We start from the raw sequence: 13,688 nt of genomic DNA on the forward strand, positions 1-13,688 counted from the left end.
AAAAATTACTGAATGAATTATTTCTTTGTTTCTAAACTAGAATTTCTTTCTCACTTGTCACATGAAGACAGTTATAACAACAGTAAACCTTTTAAAACTGACTTTTTTGGTGTTGTGTCATCTGTAATGAACATTCCTCTGTGGAGCTGTTTAGTGTCTGTGGGCATTCTCTTGTCTCATTAATGGTAAACATCTGGGGCAGAGTCCATTCCAGTGATTGGCACATAGGAGGCAGCTTTGAACACCCTTTCTTTAAATAAATAGGATGGTGGTCCTATTTAGCTGCGTGTTCTTCCTTGGCAACTTACCGAAGGTTACCAAGTGAAATGAGTTGCTGAGGCCAGGACCAAACTGCTGGATTATTTTTATGCCTCATGAGGCAGGTACTCTTCCATAATTTCTTCTGTCTGGTATCATTTTTGTTTCTATTTTGCATGTCTTGAGTACCAGAATAGTACAGTGTGCAAACCAGGCCTGCAAAGAGTGGGAATAATGAGGAAACACGTAAAGCAAAACGGGAACCATTGGGGAAATCGTTTGTAATGCAGAGTTGTTTGGGAAGTATTACAGGAAGGAGGACCATTCTTTAGGCAAGTGAGGAAGTGGATATAGAAGATTACTTAGGTGACTGAATGGATGAGGAGATTCCCATGGGTAGAGAGCTAGTGTGGATCCAGATAATCCATTGTAATAAATGACTGTCTCTACTTCTATGTCCAAAAAAGATGATTAAGAGCATAAAACAATTCAAGAAAAACACAGCGTGCCATTCACATTTGGTCACTGGACAGTTAGGGTGAGTCCTGAACCATTTGTTCTCCCTCCCAGTATATACACTTGTCTAGCTATAAAAGCATCAGAGCTTGATTCTCTTCTCGTTGGCTATAAAATACAAATCATACATGGGAAGAGGATTATGATTGCATCTATTACCTTGTTTAATCCTTGCCACCTTGTATTTTAAAAAATTACTTTATTTACTGTTTTTTATTTTATGTGTATGAGTGTAATATCTGCATGTATGTAAGAGCACCTGTATCGTACAATGCCTGATGAGGTCAGGTCAGAAGAGGGTGTTGGATTCCCCTGAAACTGGAGTTACAGATGGTTGCTAGCCACTATGTGAGTGCCGGGAACCGAACCCAGGTCCTCTGCAAGAGCTGCTAGTTCTCTTAACTGCTGAGCCATCTCTACTACTTTGTATTTTTTAAGAGAGCTTTTTTCTCACCAATAGAGAAATAAAGGTACTAAGAATACTTATAGTTTGAATTTCTTATAATTTTAATCTCAGGATTACTTTTCCTTTTAAATTTATCATTTAACTGTAGATTTGAAAAAAGCCCTTGGGTTTATATTTTTATGCAGCAGTGTACTAACATTCTTGTCATCACGAGGGAATTGCCACTTGTTCAGTGTTCTTCATGTTGAAAGATACTCTCAGGGAATGAATCAGTCAAGAATGACTAAGAGAGCACTCAAGTATTCTTAAAATAACTTCAAACGACCTGGACTTGCAGTACAAATTTCATTTATATTTTAGATTTCAGTTACAATCATTTGAAACTCTTATACCTGGTATGTTACGCAAAGCTTGCTGAAGTCTAGAGCTGAAGAAGCTTATTTAAGAGACAGATCCAAAGGTGGCATCAGTTTCTCAGTCTGAAAGCTTGATGCTCCCTTCTGCAGGCAAGTCTTGTCTCAAGACTAGAGGTGATAGTCTCAGTGGTCAGCAGGCTTTGTGGTTCCACATTTTATATATAGAAAGGAGGGAAGATACTTATTTTTTAATTTAAAAAAATTTTTTTTTTGGTCTTTTTGAGATGGTCTTCCTGTAGCCCCAGCTGTCCTGGAACTCACTATGTAGACCAGGCTGGCCTTGAACTCAGAGAGATCCTCCTGCCTCTGCCTCCCCAGTGCTGGGATTAAAGTGTGCACCACCACGCCCAGCTAGAAGATACTTATTTTTACTAGGTAGTTACATCACTGATATCTGAAATATCTGAAGGTTGTTTGCTTGCAGACTTATAAAGTGCCTCATCTCTAGGTTGGAGTTGTCAGGAGGGCAGGGCCTGTCCTGTCCTGGTCTGATTCAGGATATGACTCCCAGTGTCACAAGACCATGTAGAGAACAGTCCTTATCAAGGCTTGCTGACTGAATGTGTGCTGTGTACTTATACATCTTTGACATGCATTGTTTATGATGTGATTTTATAGCAGCTCTATGAGGTGGGTTAGACAAAGTGTTACTTATTGTTTTAGATGAGAAAACATTCAGAGAGGCTTAAGAAGTCCGGGCGCAGGGAATAAGAGGCCAAGTCTAGATTTTTTTCACTTTATATCCAACTTTCTTGCACCTAATGTTTTAAGAAACCTTAGAGGGAGCTAGGGGTTAAAAAGATGGAAAGATGTGGCTACCTCATCAGAAACCTTTTTTTAAAAAATTATTTATTGGGGCTGGAGAGATGGCTCAGTGGTTAAGAAGACTGGTTGTTCTTGTAGAAGACCCAGGTTTGAATCCCAGCACCCACATGGCAGCTAACAACTGTCCGTAACTCCAGTCCCCAGGGGATCTGACAGCCTCTTCTGACCTCCACAGGCATTGCATGACACATTATTTAGTAACCACATGATTAGAAGAAGCATTTCATTACAGCATTAACATCCAATAACAATTTTCAGAGCAAAGATGCATCTCTTTAAAAATTGGCTGTAAATTTTTAGGTTCACAGTTGAATTAATACAGTTATATAATATTGAACTCAGTATAAACCTTATAAGACATAAGATTGAATGAGGTTTTAACCTTTAAAAAAGATCTCCATTTTAAAATATACTATTTCATACAGAAAAAACTCATTTTTAATCTACTAACACTTAGGTGTTTGCACATGCGTCTCTAATCCCTATGTATCTGATTATTACTAGTCACAGTTACTTTCTGAGATTCTTGGCACCTGAGCATGGATATAAAGTCATCAGGCAGAGTTCAATGGTAATGTTTTTCACCTCTACTAATTAACGTGAAACAAATTTTTATGCTTCTTCCTCAAATATAACTCATTTTTTTATTCATTGATTTTTTTGTGTGCATTTCATACAAAACATCCCAAACAGTCTTATTCATCTATATACCCACATCCCAAATGGTGCCCTCCCATAGCCCCCCCTGCCACTGGAGCCCATATACTCTGTCATCCTTGTTACTGTCCACTATGTTGTTGGTGCCCTCAGCCGTTCCCCAGTGCTTGTCTGTCCGCTGAATCTAGTCAGCCTATCCAGAGTTCCTTGTTTTAGGGAGATCAGCTCTTCCTCATCTAGCAGCATTCAGTTGCCAATATTCCTTTAGATAAGATCGGGGTCTGCTGTTCATTTTCCCAGCTCTATGCTGGGTTACTGTCTGGGAGTCTCTTAGGCTACCTTGCCCAACAACTCAAAAAAAAGCATCTCCTGTCTGGCATTGTTTCTTGATAATATAGCTTTTAGCTATACATATTGTATTAGTCACTTTTCTGTTGCTGTAATAGGAACACTGACCAAAGCAATTTATAGAAGGAAGAGTTTATTTGAGCTTACAGTTCCAGGGGAATTACAGTCCATCATGGCAGGGAGGCATAGTGGCAGGAGGTGGCTGGAGCAGGAGCAGCAGAAGCTAAGCTCTCACATCATCATGCAGGCACAGGAAGCAAGAGAGAAACTGGAGATCTGGCAAGGCTTAAGAACTCTCTAAGCCCATTCCCAGTGACGTGCTTCCTCCAGGATAGCTACACCTTCTAAAACCTCCCAAAACAGCGCCATCATCTGGGGATAAAAATGTCCAAACACTTGGAGCCTATGGGGGACATTTTCATTCAAACCACCACACAAATGGACTCTTAAAGAATTATATTGATCCCTTTAATCTTTGGTTATACTTTCTTTTTGGGTGTTTAAGACCATACAGTTGGCCCAGATAAACCAATTTATTTTTACTCTTAAGGCCATTTGAGGATCTGTTCCTCAGGGGTCACATGGGCTTGGCAGGAGCCCCTGCTCTTTTTTTTTTTAAAAACCAGTTCCGTCTATGTCAAGATAGGTCAAAGGTCCTGCTCAATTGTGGCTGGCTTCTCTTGGAAGCATAGAGGAAATGTTTCCTCTGTGTTGACTCTCCTCTTTGTATACTGGACACTGGTTCAAGTCCGTTTGGTGGGGTCTCCATGGCCTCCTTGATCAAGAGGACAAGTGACTCACCACAGTTACAGGACCTTTTGAGAGATGATCATAGTCTCCTGGAACTAGTCGACCTAGGAGGACAAGGAGCAAAAACTGTCCTTTATGTCCCTCTGACCGAATTAGTATAGGCCTCAAAGTATGACTGTTAAACATCCAATAAGGTTAGTTCTACCAGTCTGGTACTTTTAATTACCATGTGCTATGTAGATAAAGCTTGGGCAAAGACCAGAGGTTCTCAGATAAACCTTGCCTAGCATATATTCCTTCAGCTAGTTGTATGTATACTTTTTTCAGTAGGTTGGTCAATAAATATGGTTTCCTCTGTTTTTTTTTTTTAAACTAGCTAGGCATTATTTATCTCTCACATTGTCTAACCCTTCTACCATGGTTTCTCCATTTAAAGTGCCCCCATTTTTCCCATTTCTCCCTTAATAATACCTTTCTCCTATGGTCCCACCTCTCTTGAGCTCCTTTCCCTCTATCCCCAAGGTTCCTTGTATAACCCCGAATAACTCCATTTTTTATCCATATCTCCCTTATTAACGCCTGTTTCCTACTGTTCTTCTCTTTCATATTCTTTCTTTTCCTTTATCTCCCTGGTTCCTTTTCATTATCCTGTTTCCTGTGGTTATGTCTGGATACATACTCACTTATAAGGATTTCGTGCTAGGATCCACACAGAAACCTTTTATGAAGGAGAGGGGCAGAGCCTTCTGTTAACAGTGGAACTGCCTTGGTCTACCCTCAGCTGTGCTGCTCGCTGGTTCTTCTTGGGCAAGTGAGTCTGCTGGGTTCTTCTGTTCCTGCTGCTCATCTGCAGTGGTCTCCTAGGAGTGTAGCCAGGAGTAAGTCAAAGGAACTGATCTTTGAAAAGTGCTTGGAACATTGTGTAGGAAGAACGTGGATAATGATCATAATGGACCTTAGGAAGGTGTAAGTCGACAACACTGAAGCTCTTGACAGCAGCAAACTGAGGTGGCTGCAGCTCTTTGTTTGCATTTGGCCTGTTGCCGCCACTTTTCAGTTGCGTTTGTTGTTTCCTCCAGTGCCATTCTTTACCTGTCTTCATTTGAAAAAGTCTTCAAAACACTAATTTTCTACAAACTCCGCAATGATGAATTACTGTCTTTTCCCTGCGAAACTGATTATAGCTTATGCCTTTTCCTTTCTCACATCAATGACCAAGATGTATACATACTGTGAGAACCCAGTGTTTATTACACTCTGCAAACTTGCATGGTTCTCTTATCATGTATATGGCAATAGAGTAGTGGCTGTTTTTTAGGAGCATACTATAGCTTTACAGCATCATCTCATTGGATCTTACAGAGAGCATGTCGGCATAAACACTGCCTACTTAGAAACCAAGGTTTAGAGAGGGTAACTTCTTTCAAGTGACAGTCTAGTTCAGGATAGAGTCATCGTTTAAAGGATGGATGCTCAGCCTCTGAGTGTATTTATGCAGTGGCTTGTCTTTTTGTGGAGAGTTGGTTTTAGGATGCCAGTACCTGGCAACAGCTTCAGGACCTGTGAGACAATTTATGTAGATGGCTTCAGAGTTCCAGACACTTATAAATCTCATATTGGGAGAGCAGAGGGGAGTTAAATAACCGTAATACTGATTTTGATGTCAGGTCTCTGAATTTTTATTAGAAATCCTCAAATAAAGTATATTTTCTTTAACTAGAATCCTGCTTTTTTAGCTTGGTGAATTAGTTCAGAATGTCTGTGTGACTAACAGTTATGCAGCATGGAACTTTTCTCTCACTGCTGTTTTATCAGGTATCTGGCCTGTTTGCTTTGCTTTCATACATTGTCCACAGTCCAGATGGCAGGTACAGGTCATCTTACATGCTATTTTTGTTCAGCAGATAATTAAATTAAAGTCACTAACAGAATGAACTCAGCAGAGATGATTTGTTTGTTCTAGTACTTGCTTTTTTTAATATTATTAACTTTGTCTTAATAATGTTTAGTCCCCAGCTTGCTGTAGCTATGGTAGTGACACTCACTTTATTTTTTTTATTTTTTTATTTTTTTTTGGTCTTTTTGCGACAGGGTCTCCCTGTAGCCCCAGCTGTCCTGGAATTCACTATGTAGACCAGGCTGGCCTTGAACTCAAAGATATTCGCCTGCCTCTGCCTTCTGAGTGCTAGGATCAAAGGTGTACGCCACCACGCCCGGTGACACTCACTTTAAACTCTGGAAGGTATCATAATCTTTGTAGACGTTTCATATTTTCTATTCCCTTAGACTTGCCTATGCAACTTTAGAATTAAGTACAGATACTGGAATCAAATAGAATGCTAGAAGTTCACCTTTTCCTCCCAAATATAGAATAATTTAGTAAGTAACCACTAAACCTACCCCTTCTATTTTTAACTGTAGTACCAGAAGAAAACATTGCAACTATGAAGTATGGAGCCCAGGTTGTGAAAGGAGAGCTGAAGTCGGCCTTGCTAGATGGTGACACTCAGAACTATGATTTGGATCATGGCTTTTCCAGGCATCCCATAGATGATGACTGCCGCTCTGGCATTGAGATCAAGCTTGGCCAGCCGTCCATTATTAACCACATTCGCATCCTCCTGTGGGACCGTGACAGCCGGTGAGTCCTTTCTGCCACACGGAAAGAAGCTGGCATGTGTGCTGGAGAGGACCTAACATTTTAATCACCTGCTTTGTTTCCCCCCCTCCCCTTTTTCATTTATTTGGTGGTAGAGACAGATTGTTTATTGAGAAAGAGTGTAGTTCTAGTAAGGAAGTAGGCCAGAAACCTGGGAAAGAACATTAGATGCTCGGTGATCACATTCCTTGGTTTTCCTTTGTTTTTTTTTTTGCTTTTTGAGACATGGTCTCCCTGTAGACCAGGCTGACCTGGAACTCACAGAGATCTGCCTGCCTCTGCCCCCTGAGTGCTAGGATTAAAGGTGTGCACCATCATACCCAGCTTGGTTTTACGTTTTTAAATGGCTTCTTTGTGATCATTCTATTTTTTTCTTTGAAGGTTAGTTCTAGGGGAAGAGTTAAAAGTTTTCTTTCTTTCTTTTTGAGACAGAGTCTCCCTATAGCTCCAGCTGACCTGGAACTTGCTATGTAGACCAGGCTGGCCTTGAACTCATAGAGATCCACCTTCCTCTGCCTCCTGAGTCCCACCGTGCCTAGCCAAAAGTTAAGACAATAGCAACATTTTTTAGGGGTGGGGTCCTCCTTATATAAGTACTAAATATGTATTTATTTTGGAAAATAAAAGCACATAGAAGAAAATAAAATTTGTATGTAATCCAAACTGTAATTTTTCATCATGTATTTGTTCTTTCTCTCTCACAGGAAACACACACCTGCATATAGTTTTACAGAATAAATATTAGATATACCAATGTCTAACTTCCTCTATCTACTTAAATACTTTTTTTTTGATGCCTAATTTGGCATCAAATTCAAAATCTTCCTTCTGTAGTCTCCCAAATTCTGGGATTATAGGTATGTTCTACTGCAGCTGGCTTTAATTTTACTTATTAGTTGGTACATTTTAAATATTCTACCTGTTTTTATTTATTTATTTATTTATTTATTTATTTATTTATTTATTTATGTGTGCTTTGCCTGCATGTATGTAATTTCATCCACATCCTTCAGTGCCTGCAGAGGACAGAGGAGGGTATCAGAGCCTATAGACCTGCCTCTACCCTTTTAAAAATATTCCTCTAAGGGCTGGAGAGATGGCTCAGAGGTTAAGAACACTGGTTGTTCTTGCAGAAGATCCAGGTTCGAATCCCAGCACCCATATGGCAGCTAACAACAGTCTGAAACTCCAGTTCTAAGGGGATCCAACAGCCTTCTTCTGTCTTCTGTGGGCATTGCACGACATGGGTGTACTTACCTACACACAGGCAATACATGCATACACATAAAATAAAAATAATAAAACATTTAAAAAATAAATAAAAACATATTCCTCTAAACTGTTACTTTTGAACGGATTGTCTGGTATCCTTGTGTGATACCTTCTTTTGGATATTAAAATTACTTTAAAAATGCATCTCATCCTATGGCTGAAGAAGTTATCTTTTTCTTGTTTTTTAGGGATTTTTTATTTGGTGTTATTTTTGACAGGGTCTTCCTAGTCCCAGCTGGCCTAGAAGTCACTGGGTGGCCCATACTGGCCTCAGTCTAACAGAGATCCCCCACCTCTGCCTTCTGAGGGCTGGGATTAGAGATACATACCACCATGCCCAGTTCTTTCATTTGTTTTTGAGACAGGGTCTTACTATATAGACTTGGCTGATCTGGAACTTGCTATGTAGACCAGGCTGGCCTCAAAGTCACAGAGATCTGGCTGCCCCTGCCTCCTGAGTGCTAGAATTACGTCTGGCCTTGAAGAATTTATCTTTTAGTGTGTAGATAAATATCCTCAAAACAAAATTAATTTTTTAAGACATTTTTATTTTTAATTATGTGTATATGTGTGTATATCTGTTTGTGGTATGTGGACATAAGCACAGATGCCCCTGGAGCCAGAAGAAGGTGTCTGACTTGTTGGAGCTGGAGTTATAGGCATTTGTGAGCCACTAGACAGGAGTGCTGAGAACTTTGCAAGAGCAGCAAGTGCTCTAACCACTGAGCATTCTCTCCAGCCTAAGATCAAAGAAATTTTTGGAAAATGTGATGAGCTTCAGACTGGAAATGTTTCCAGTTTCTCAGCAGCTTCAGGAGTCTGCCTTCCCTCAAAGGACTGTCACACTTTTGTCCACTATGGCTCATAGGGTCCGTCCATGGCGGTGAAGCACCAAAGCAGTGTAGTGACCAGAACTGAGCAGTCCTTCATTGCTGCTTGTCTTTAGCTGAAAACCTACATACTCTGCTTATGTCCTTTGGGGTCTGGGCATCTGGGCTCAGTGTTAGTGATGAGGCCTGCACATGTGGAAGGTAGAGAGTTCTTGTCAGTACAGCTGGCCACCATGCTGGCTCTTTTGAGCATTTGGGCTGTGTGTAAAGGGAATTTGATAAGGTGTGTCAGCATTTCAATGTGCTGTGTGTTTGAAGTCTCTAGGCGATGACTCTGTTTCATTTTTATTAAGAATGTATTTCTTGACATGTGGATTTGATTATGCTTAAATGACAAAATGGAGATAATTCATATTTTTCATTTTAAAGAGTCTCTGATTAGTATTAAAAATGTAATGAAAATATATATTACTTTCATTGCTTTCATACGGTAGGCATTATTGTAGGCTTTATGTATTTCATCCATCCATCTATTTAATAATGAAATTGGTATAAAAATAATTTTTAAAAAAATGTTTGTATGCTTGAAACTGAAAGCAGTTATTATTATTTCCATGATGTTAAATATTTAGAGGCCACTTTGTTTTCTATCTATATCACATTCACAGAGGACTTAGCTTTATCATGTTTTTTTCCTCACAAACATTGCTAACATTCTATTCAAAGGTGAAAAATTCAAAATTTTAAGCCAAAAAGATTCTGATATGTTGTAAAATTATATCTCAAATTACTGATAACCCAGAGAGGTTCAATAAAAGGTTATAACCAGTTTGAGACTGAGCCATAAAATGAATGGGAGTTGAGGAGACAGCAGAAAATGAGGGGATGACACAAAATAAGCTGACCTTTTCTGGCCACAACTGTGGGTTGCAGGCTGACATTTATAGTCACCTAAATCTTCCAAGATTGTTCCTGTTGATATTACAGTACAAGCAATAGCTGGCACTTTAGATTTGAACTTGGCTTGTGACAAGAAAATATGGATTTGTTCAGTATGGGACTAGCATGTAGGTCCTACAGAGCTGACCCGAGGACGATGGGCTGGTTTCATTACTGTCAGCTTATTAGTTGGCAAGTTACAAGTTTCATCTGAAAGAAACGGGCATTACCTCCTCATCCATGCTGCTTATTTTCCCTCAGGCTGCTTTTAAGTGTGGGCATGGTAGGAGACTGAGAGGTGGCAGGAGGTAAGCTGGCCTCTGTGGGGAACCACTTCATGCTGGCGTCCCCCAGCACCTGGCCAGGGGCCACTGAAGGAGGAGGCACTTGCCTGCCTCTATTTCCTGTTCCCCCTCCACTCTATTCCTCCTAACCGCCCTTCTTTTTTCTCTCTCCCACTCTCCTTCCCTCCATCTTGGCTTTCTTAATCTGCTCATATGGTATGGACAAGGCATCCTGGCCATGTTTGAAAGAAAAATTCCTCTTTTTTTTTTAAAGTACTTTATCATTTGATGAGGCAGATAAGCTGAGAGGCAGTTTCAGGGCTTGGGTAACTGCTTCAGTAGAGCATTCTATATAGCTTTCATTATTAGTTGAATTTGATAAATTTGATTGTTATACAGACAATATGATTAGTGAACTCTATATTTTTGGTACTTTTTACTATTTTGCTTTTGTATTATAACTTTAATTTTTCTTTTTCCTCATAGGTCTTATTCCTACTTCATTGAAGTGTCAATGGATGAACTTGATTGGATCAGAGTGATAGATCATTCACATTATCTGTGTCGGTCTTGGCAAAAGTTGTATTTTCCAGCTCGTGTCTGCAGGTTAGTTATGGTTAATAAATGATTTTATTTTTATTAAAGGACATTTGGAGTTTGAGAGGACAGCAGAAATGCAGTCTAGAATAAAGCCTTAGGGAAATTGTATGCCTTAGGATCTAGAATGCACTGTGGAACTGTTCAGCATGTTTTGAGCCATATTTGCATGTGGAAATGTAGAGTATAAAGAGACAGGTAACACTTCAGAAGGGGAAGTGCCTTTACATTTCTGCTACTCAGCAAAACAGTATGGTTAGAGAATATGCTCTTTCCGTAAAAGCTTGGAGAGAGGCTTTTGGATCCTTCCTAGTCGTGCCCAGTGCCAGGAGGCGAGTTTGGATGCTACTGTGCGTGTTGTAGGTAGCTGTCTCTTTTCTCCAGGTCAGTGACTATCAAGTGCTGTTTGACAGAGCAGATGTTTCAAGTGAGGTGGGGCATGAGGCAGGGGGAGGTTAGCTGACAGGCTTCATGTTCACATCCTATTTTCATCTTCAGTCCTCAGCTGTTACTATTGATGTTTTGCAACCCTACGTAAGATTGTCTTTAGAAAGTATTAAGTTACTGTTTTCTCTTTTGGTATAAGCCATTATTTAAACTTAATGAAATTCTGCAAACCTATACAAATTAATGAAATTGTGAGCTGGGAAGGGTGGTTCAAGTTCCCTAAAAATGTGTTGTTGCTTTTTTGGGTTTTTTTTTTTTTTTTTGGTCTTTTTGAGACAGGGTCTCCCTGTAGCCCCAGCTGGCCTGGAATTCACTATGTAGACCAGGCTGGCCTCAATCTCACAAAGATCTGCCTGCCTCTGCTGGGATTAAAGAGATGCGCCACCACACCCAGCCTTGGTTTTTTCTGGTCATTTTCCCACTGAAAATTGCTGTTAGATATTTTTTAAGTCCAGAGATTAAAGGCAGAAAATGGTGGACTCATGTAGTGATGAGTGGCAGGAAGAGAAGTGGAGGGATATGGTGGGCGGAAAGTAGGACAGATGTGGAACTGCCCCATCTGCCCTCCACATGCTCACATTGATCAGCTCACTGCCAGGTGTGACTGCTGTGGAATGGATGAGGAGACCCTCTGGCTTGCTGTCTTGGTCAGAGTCACTTTTAAACCTAGTGAACTCCTATAGCAGCATAAGGTTGAATTCTACCTCTAGCACGAGAACACTACAGAATCTTTCAGTCACTAGAACAGTTTAAAAGAAAAAAGCTGCCTTTTTTTTTAGTATGGTTATAACTGGATACAATATTGTTCCCCAGGGGTCCTCTTGTGTGAAAATGAAAATCAATTTCATTTCCCCAAAGAAGGACTAAAATGTCTTAGATCTGGAAGTTATTCTTTTATCTGAGGAGTTTTGAGTGAATTTAAATAAGAGGGATAAGTAATTGAGTCAAGATTCTGAGCACTGCCTGGAACCACTGTTGACTGCTAAACAATGTTCTGAGTACATGGAGAGTGACGGCGGCCTATCGAGCAGGAGCTCCAGTCCTCACTGACTCTGCTGATCATGGTTGTGTCAGGTTGAAAAATAAACAGCATGACAATCAAAGCATCTGATATAGACCAAAGGACAGTGTATCTGAATTTAATTAGAAAAAATAGGAACATGACTCCCAGAATAAGTTCTCATGACTATGATACCAGCCGTGACAGTGGGTGTGTTAACCCACCAGACAGCTCCAGCTAGGAGGGAGACAGGCCTTCAGTCTCTCTAGTTTTCAGAAAACATACCTTCCTTTGCTTATTGATGGATATTTATGATTTTTCCTTATTTTGTATCTGGCCTTGACTTTGTCTGGATAATTAAAAAAAACATGTATTATTTTTATCTATGTGTATGAGTGTATTGCCTGCATGTAAGTGTACACATGCCATACAGTGCCTGTGGAGGTCAGATGAGGGCGTTGGATCTCCTGTAACTGGAGTTACAGGTGGTTGTTAGCTGCCGTGTGGGTGCTGGGAATTGAACCTAGGTCCTCTGCAAGAGCAGCCAGTGCTCTTAACCCCTGAGCCATTTCTCCAGTCCCCATATGGATAATTATGTCTTGGTGATAGCCACTGGGCCAAAGACTGTGACCTTCTTTAAAGGTCAAACACTAGCCAGGTGTGGTGGCTTTAATCCTTCCTGGCACACAGGAGGCAGAGGCAGGTGGATCTCTGTGAGTTCAAGGCCAGCCTGGTCTATATAGTCAGTCTCAGGCCAGCTGGGGCTAGAAGGGAGACCCTGTCTCAAAAAGATTGGAAAAAAAAGAGGCTGGGTATGGTGGCACATGCCTTTAATTCCAGCACTCTCCTTTAATCCCAGCACTCTGGAGGCAGAGGTGGGCAAATCTCTGTGAGTTCGAGGCCAGCTGGGGCGATAGGGAGACCCTGTCTCAAAAAGACCCCCCTCCAAAATTTAAACACTAGTTGAGATTCTCAAAAAGTTGGCAAAATAATAAAAATTGCTGTTTATGAGCCTCTGCTTTTAACTGGGCGCATAATGCCTTATTTCAGCAGCCAAGCCTTTAAATTTTTTTTTTTTACATTTTGTTTTTTTTATTTTGTGTATGAATGTTATACATGCATGTATGTAAGTATGCCTGTGTCATGCAGTGCCCACAGAGGACAAAAGAGGGCATCCATCATCTGGAATTGGAGTTACAGACAGTTTTTGACTGCCGTGTGGGTTCTGGGAATTGAACCCCGGTCTTCTGCAAGAGCAGCCGGTGCTCTTAACCACTGAGCCATCTCTCTAGCCCAGTAGCCAGGTCTTTTGGGTATTTTTCTGTAATGTCAGTCTGCACACAGCAATCCTAACCCTGCCATAAATAGTTATCTTAATAAATGTACCCATTTTTGGTTGTTTGCAGCAGTTTTATGTATTTTGTTTTCGGTTAAACTTTTTAAAAAATTTTCGCAAAGGGCATAGTATAGTATTAGACCTGCTA

At 40.4% G+C, this 13,688-nt stretch overlaps 1 protein-coding gene across 3 annotated transcripts in view; it reads left to right on the forward strand.

Moving 5' to 3' along the window:
• The window catches only part of Btbd9 (BTB domain containing 9), a 414,302-nt gene that overhangs the window by 49,878 nt on the left and 350,736 nt on the right, over nucleotides 1-13,688 (forward strand). For all 3 annotated transcript variants that reach the window (XM_008840045.3, XM_029566952.1, XM_008840044.3), the window contains 2 exons: nucleotides 6,598-6,817; nucleotides 10,647-10,766. In XM_008840045.3, coding sequence (XP_008838267.1) covers nucleotides 6,598-6,817; nucleotides 10,647-10,766 — 340 coding nt within the window. The remainder of the gene's footprint in view (nucleotides 1-6,597; nucleotides 6,818-10,646; nucleotides 10,767-13,688) is intronic.

This window comes from Nannospalax galili, unplaced genomic scaffold (genome assembly GCF_000622305.1).
Source record: "Nannospalax galili isolate Female #2095 unplaced genomic scaffold, S.galili_v1.0 scaffold538, whole genome shotgun sequence".
NCBI lineage: Eukaryota > Metazoa > Chordata > Mammalia > Rodentia > Spalacidae > Nannospalax > Nannospalax galili.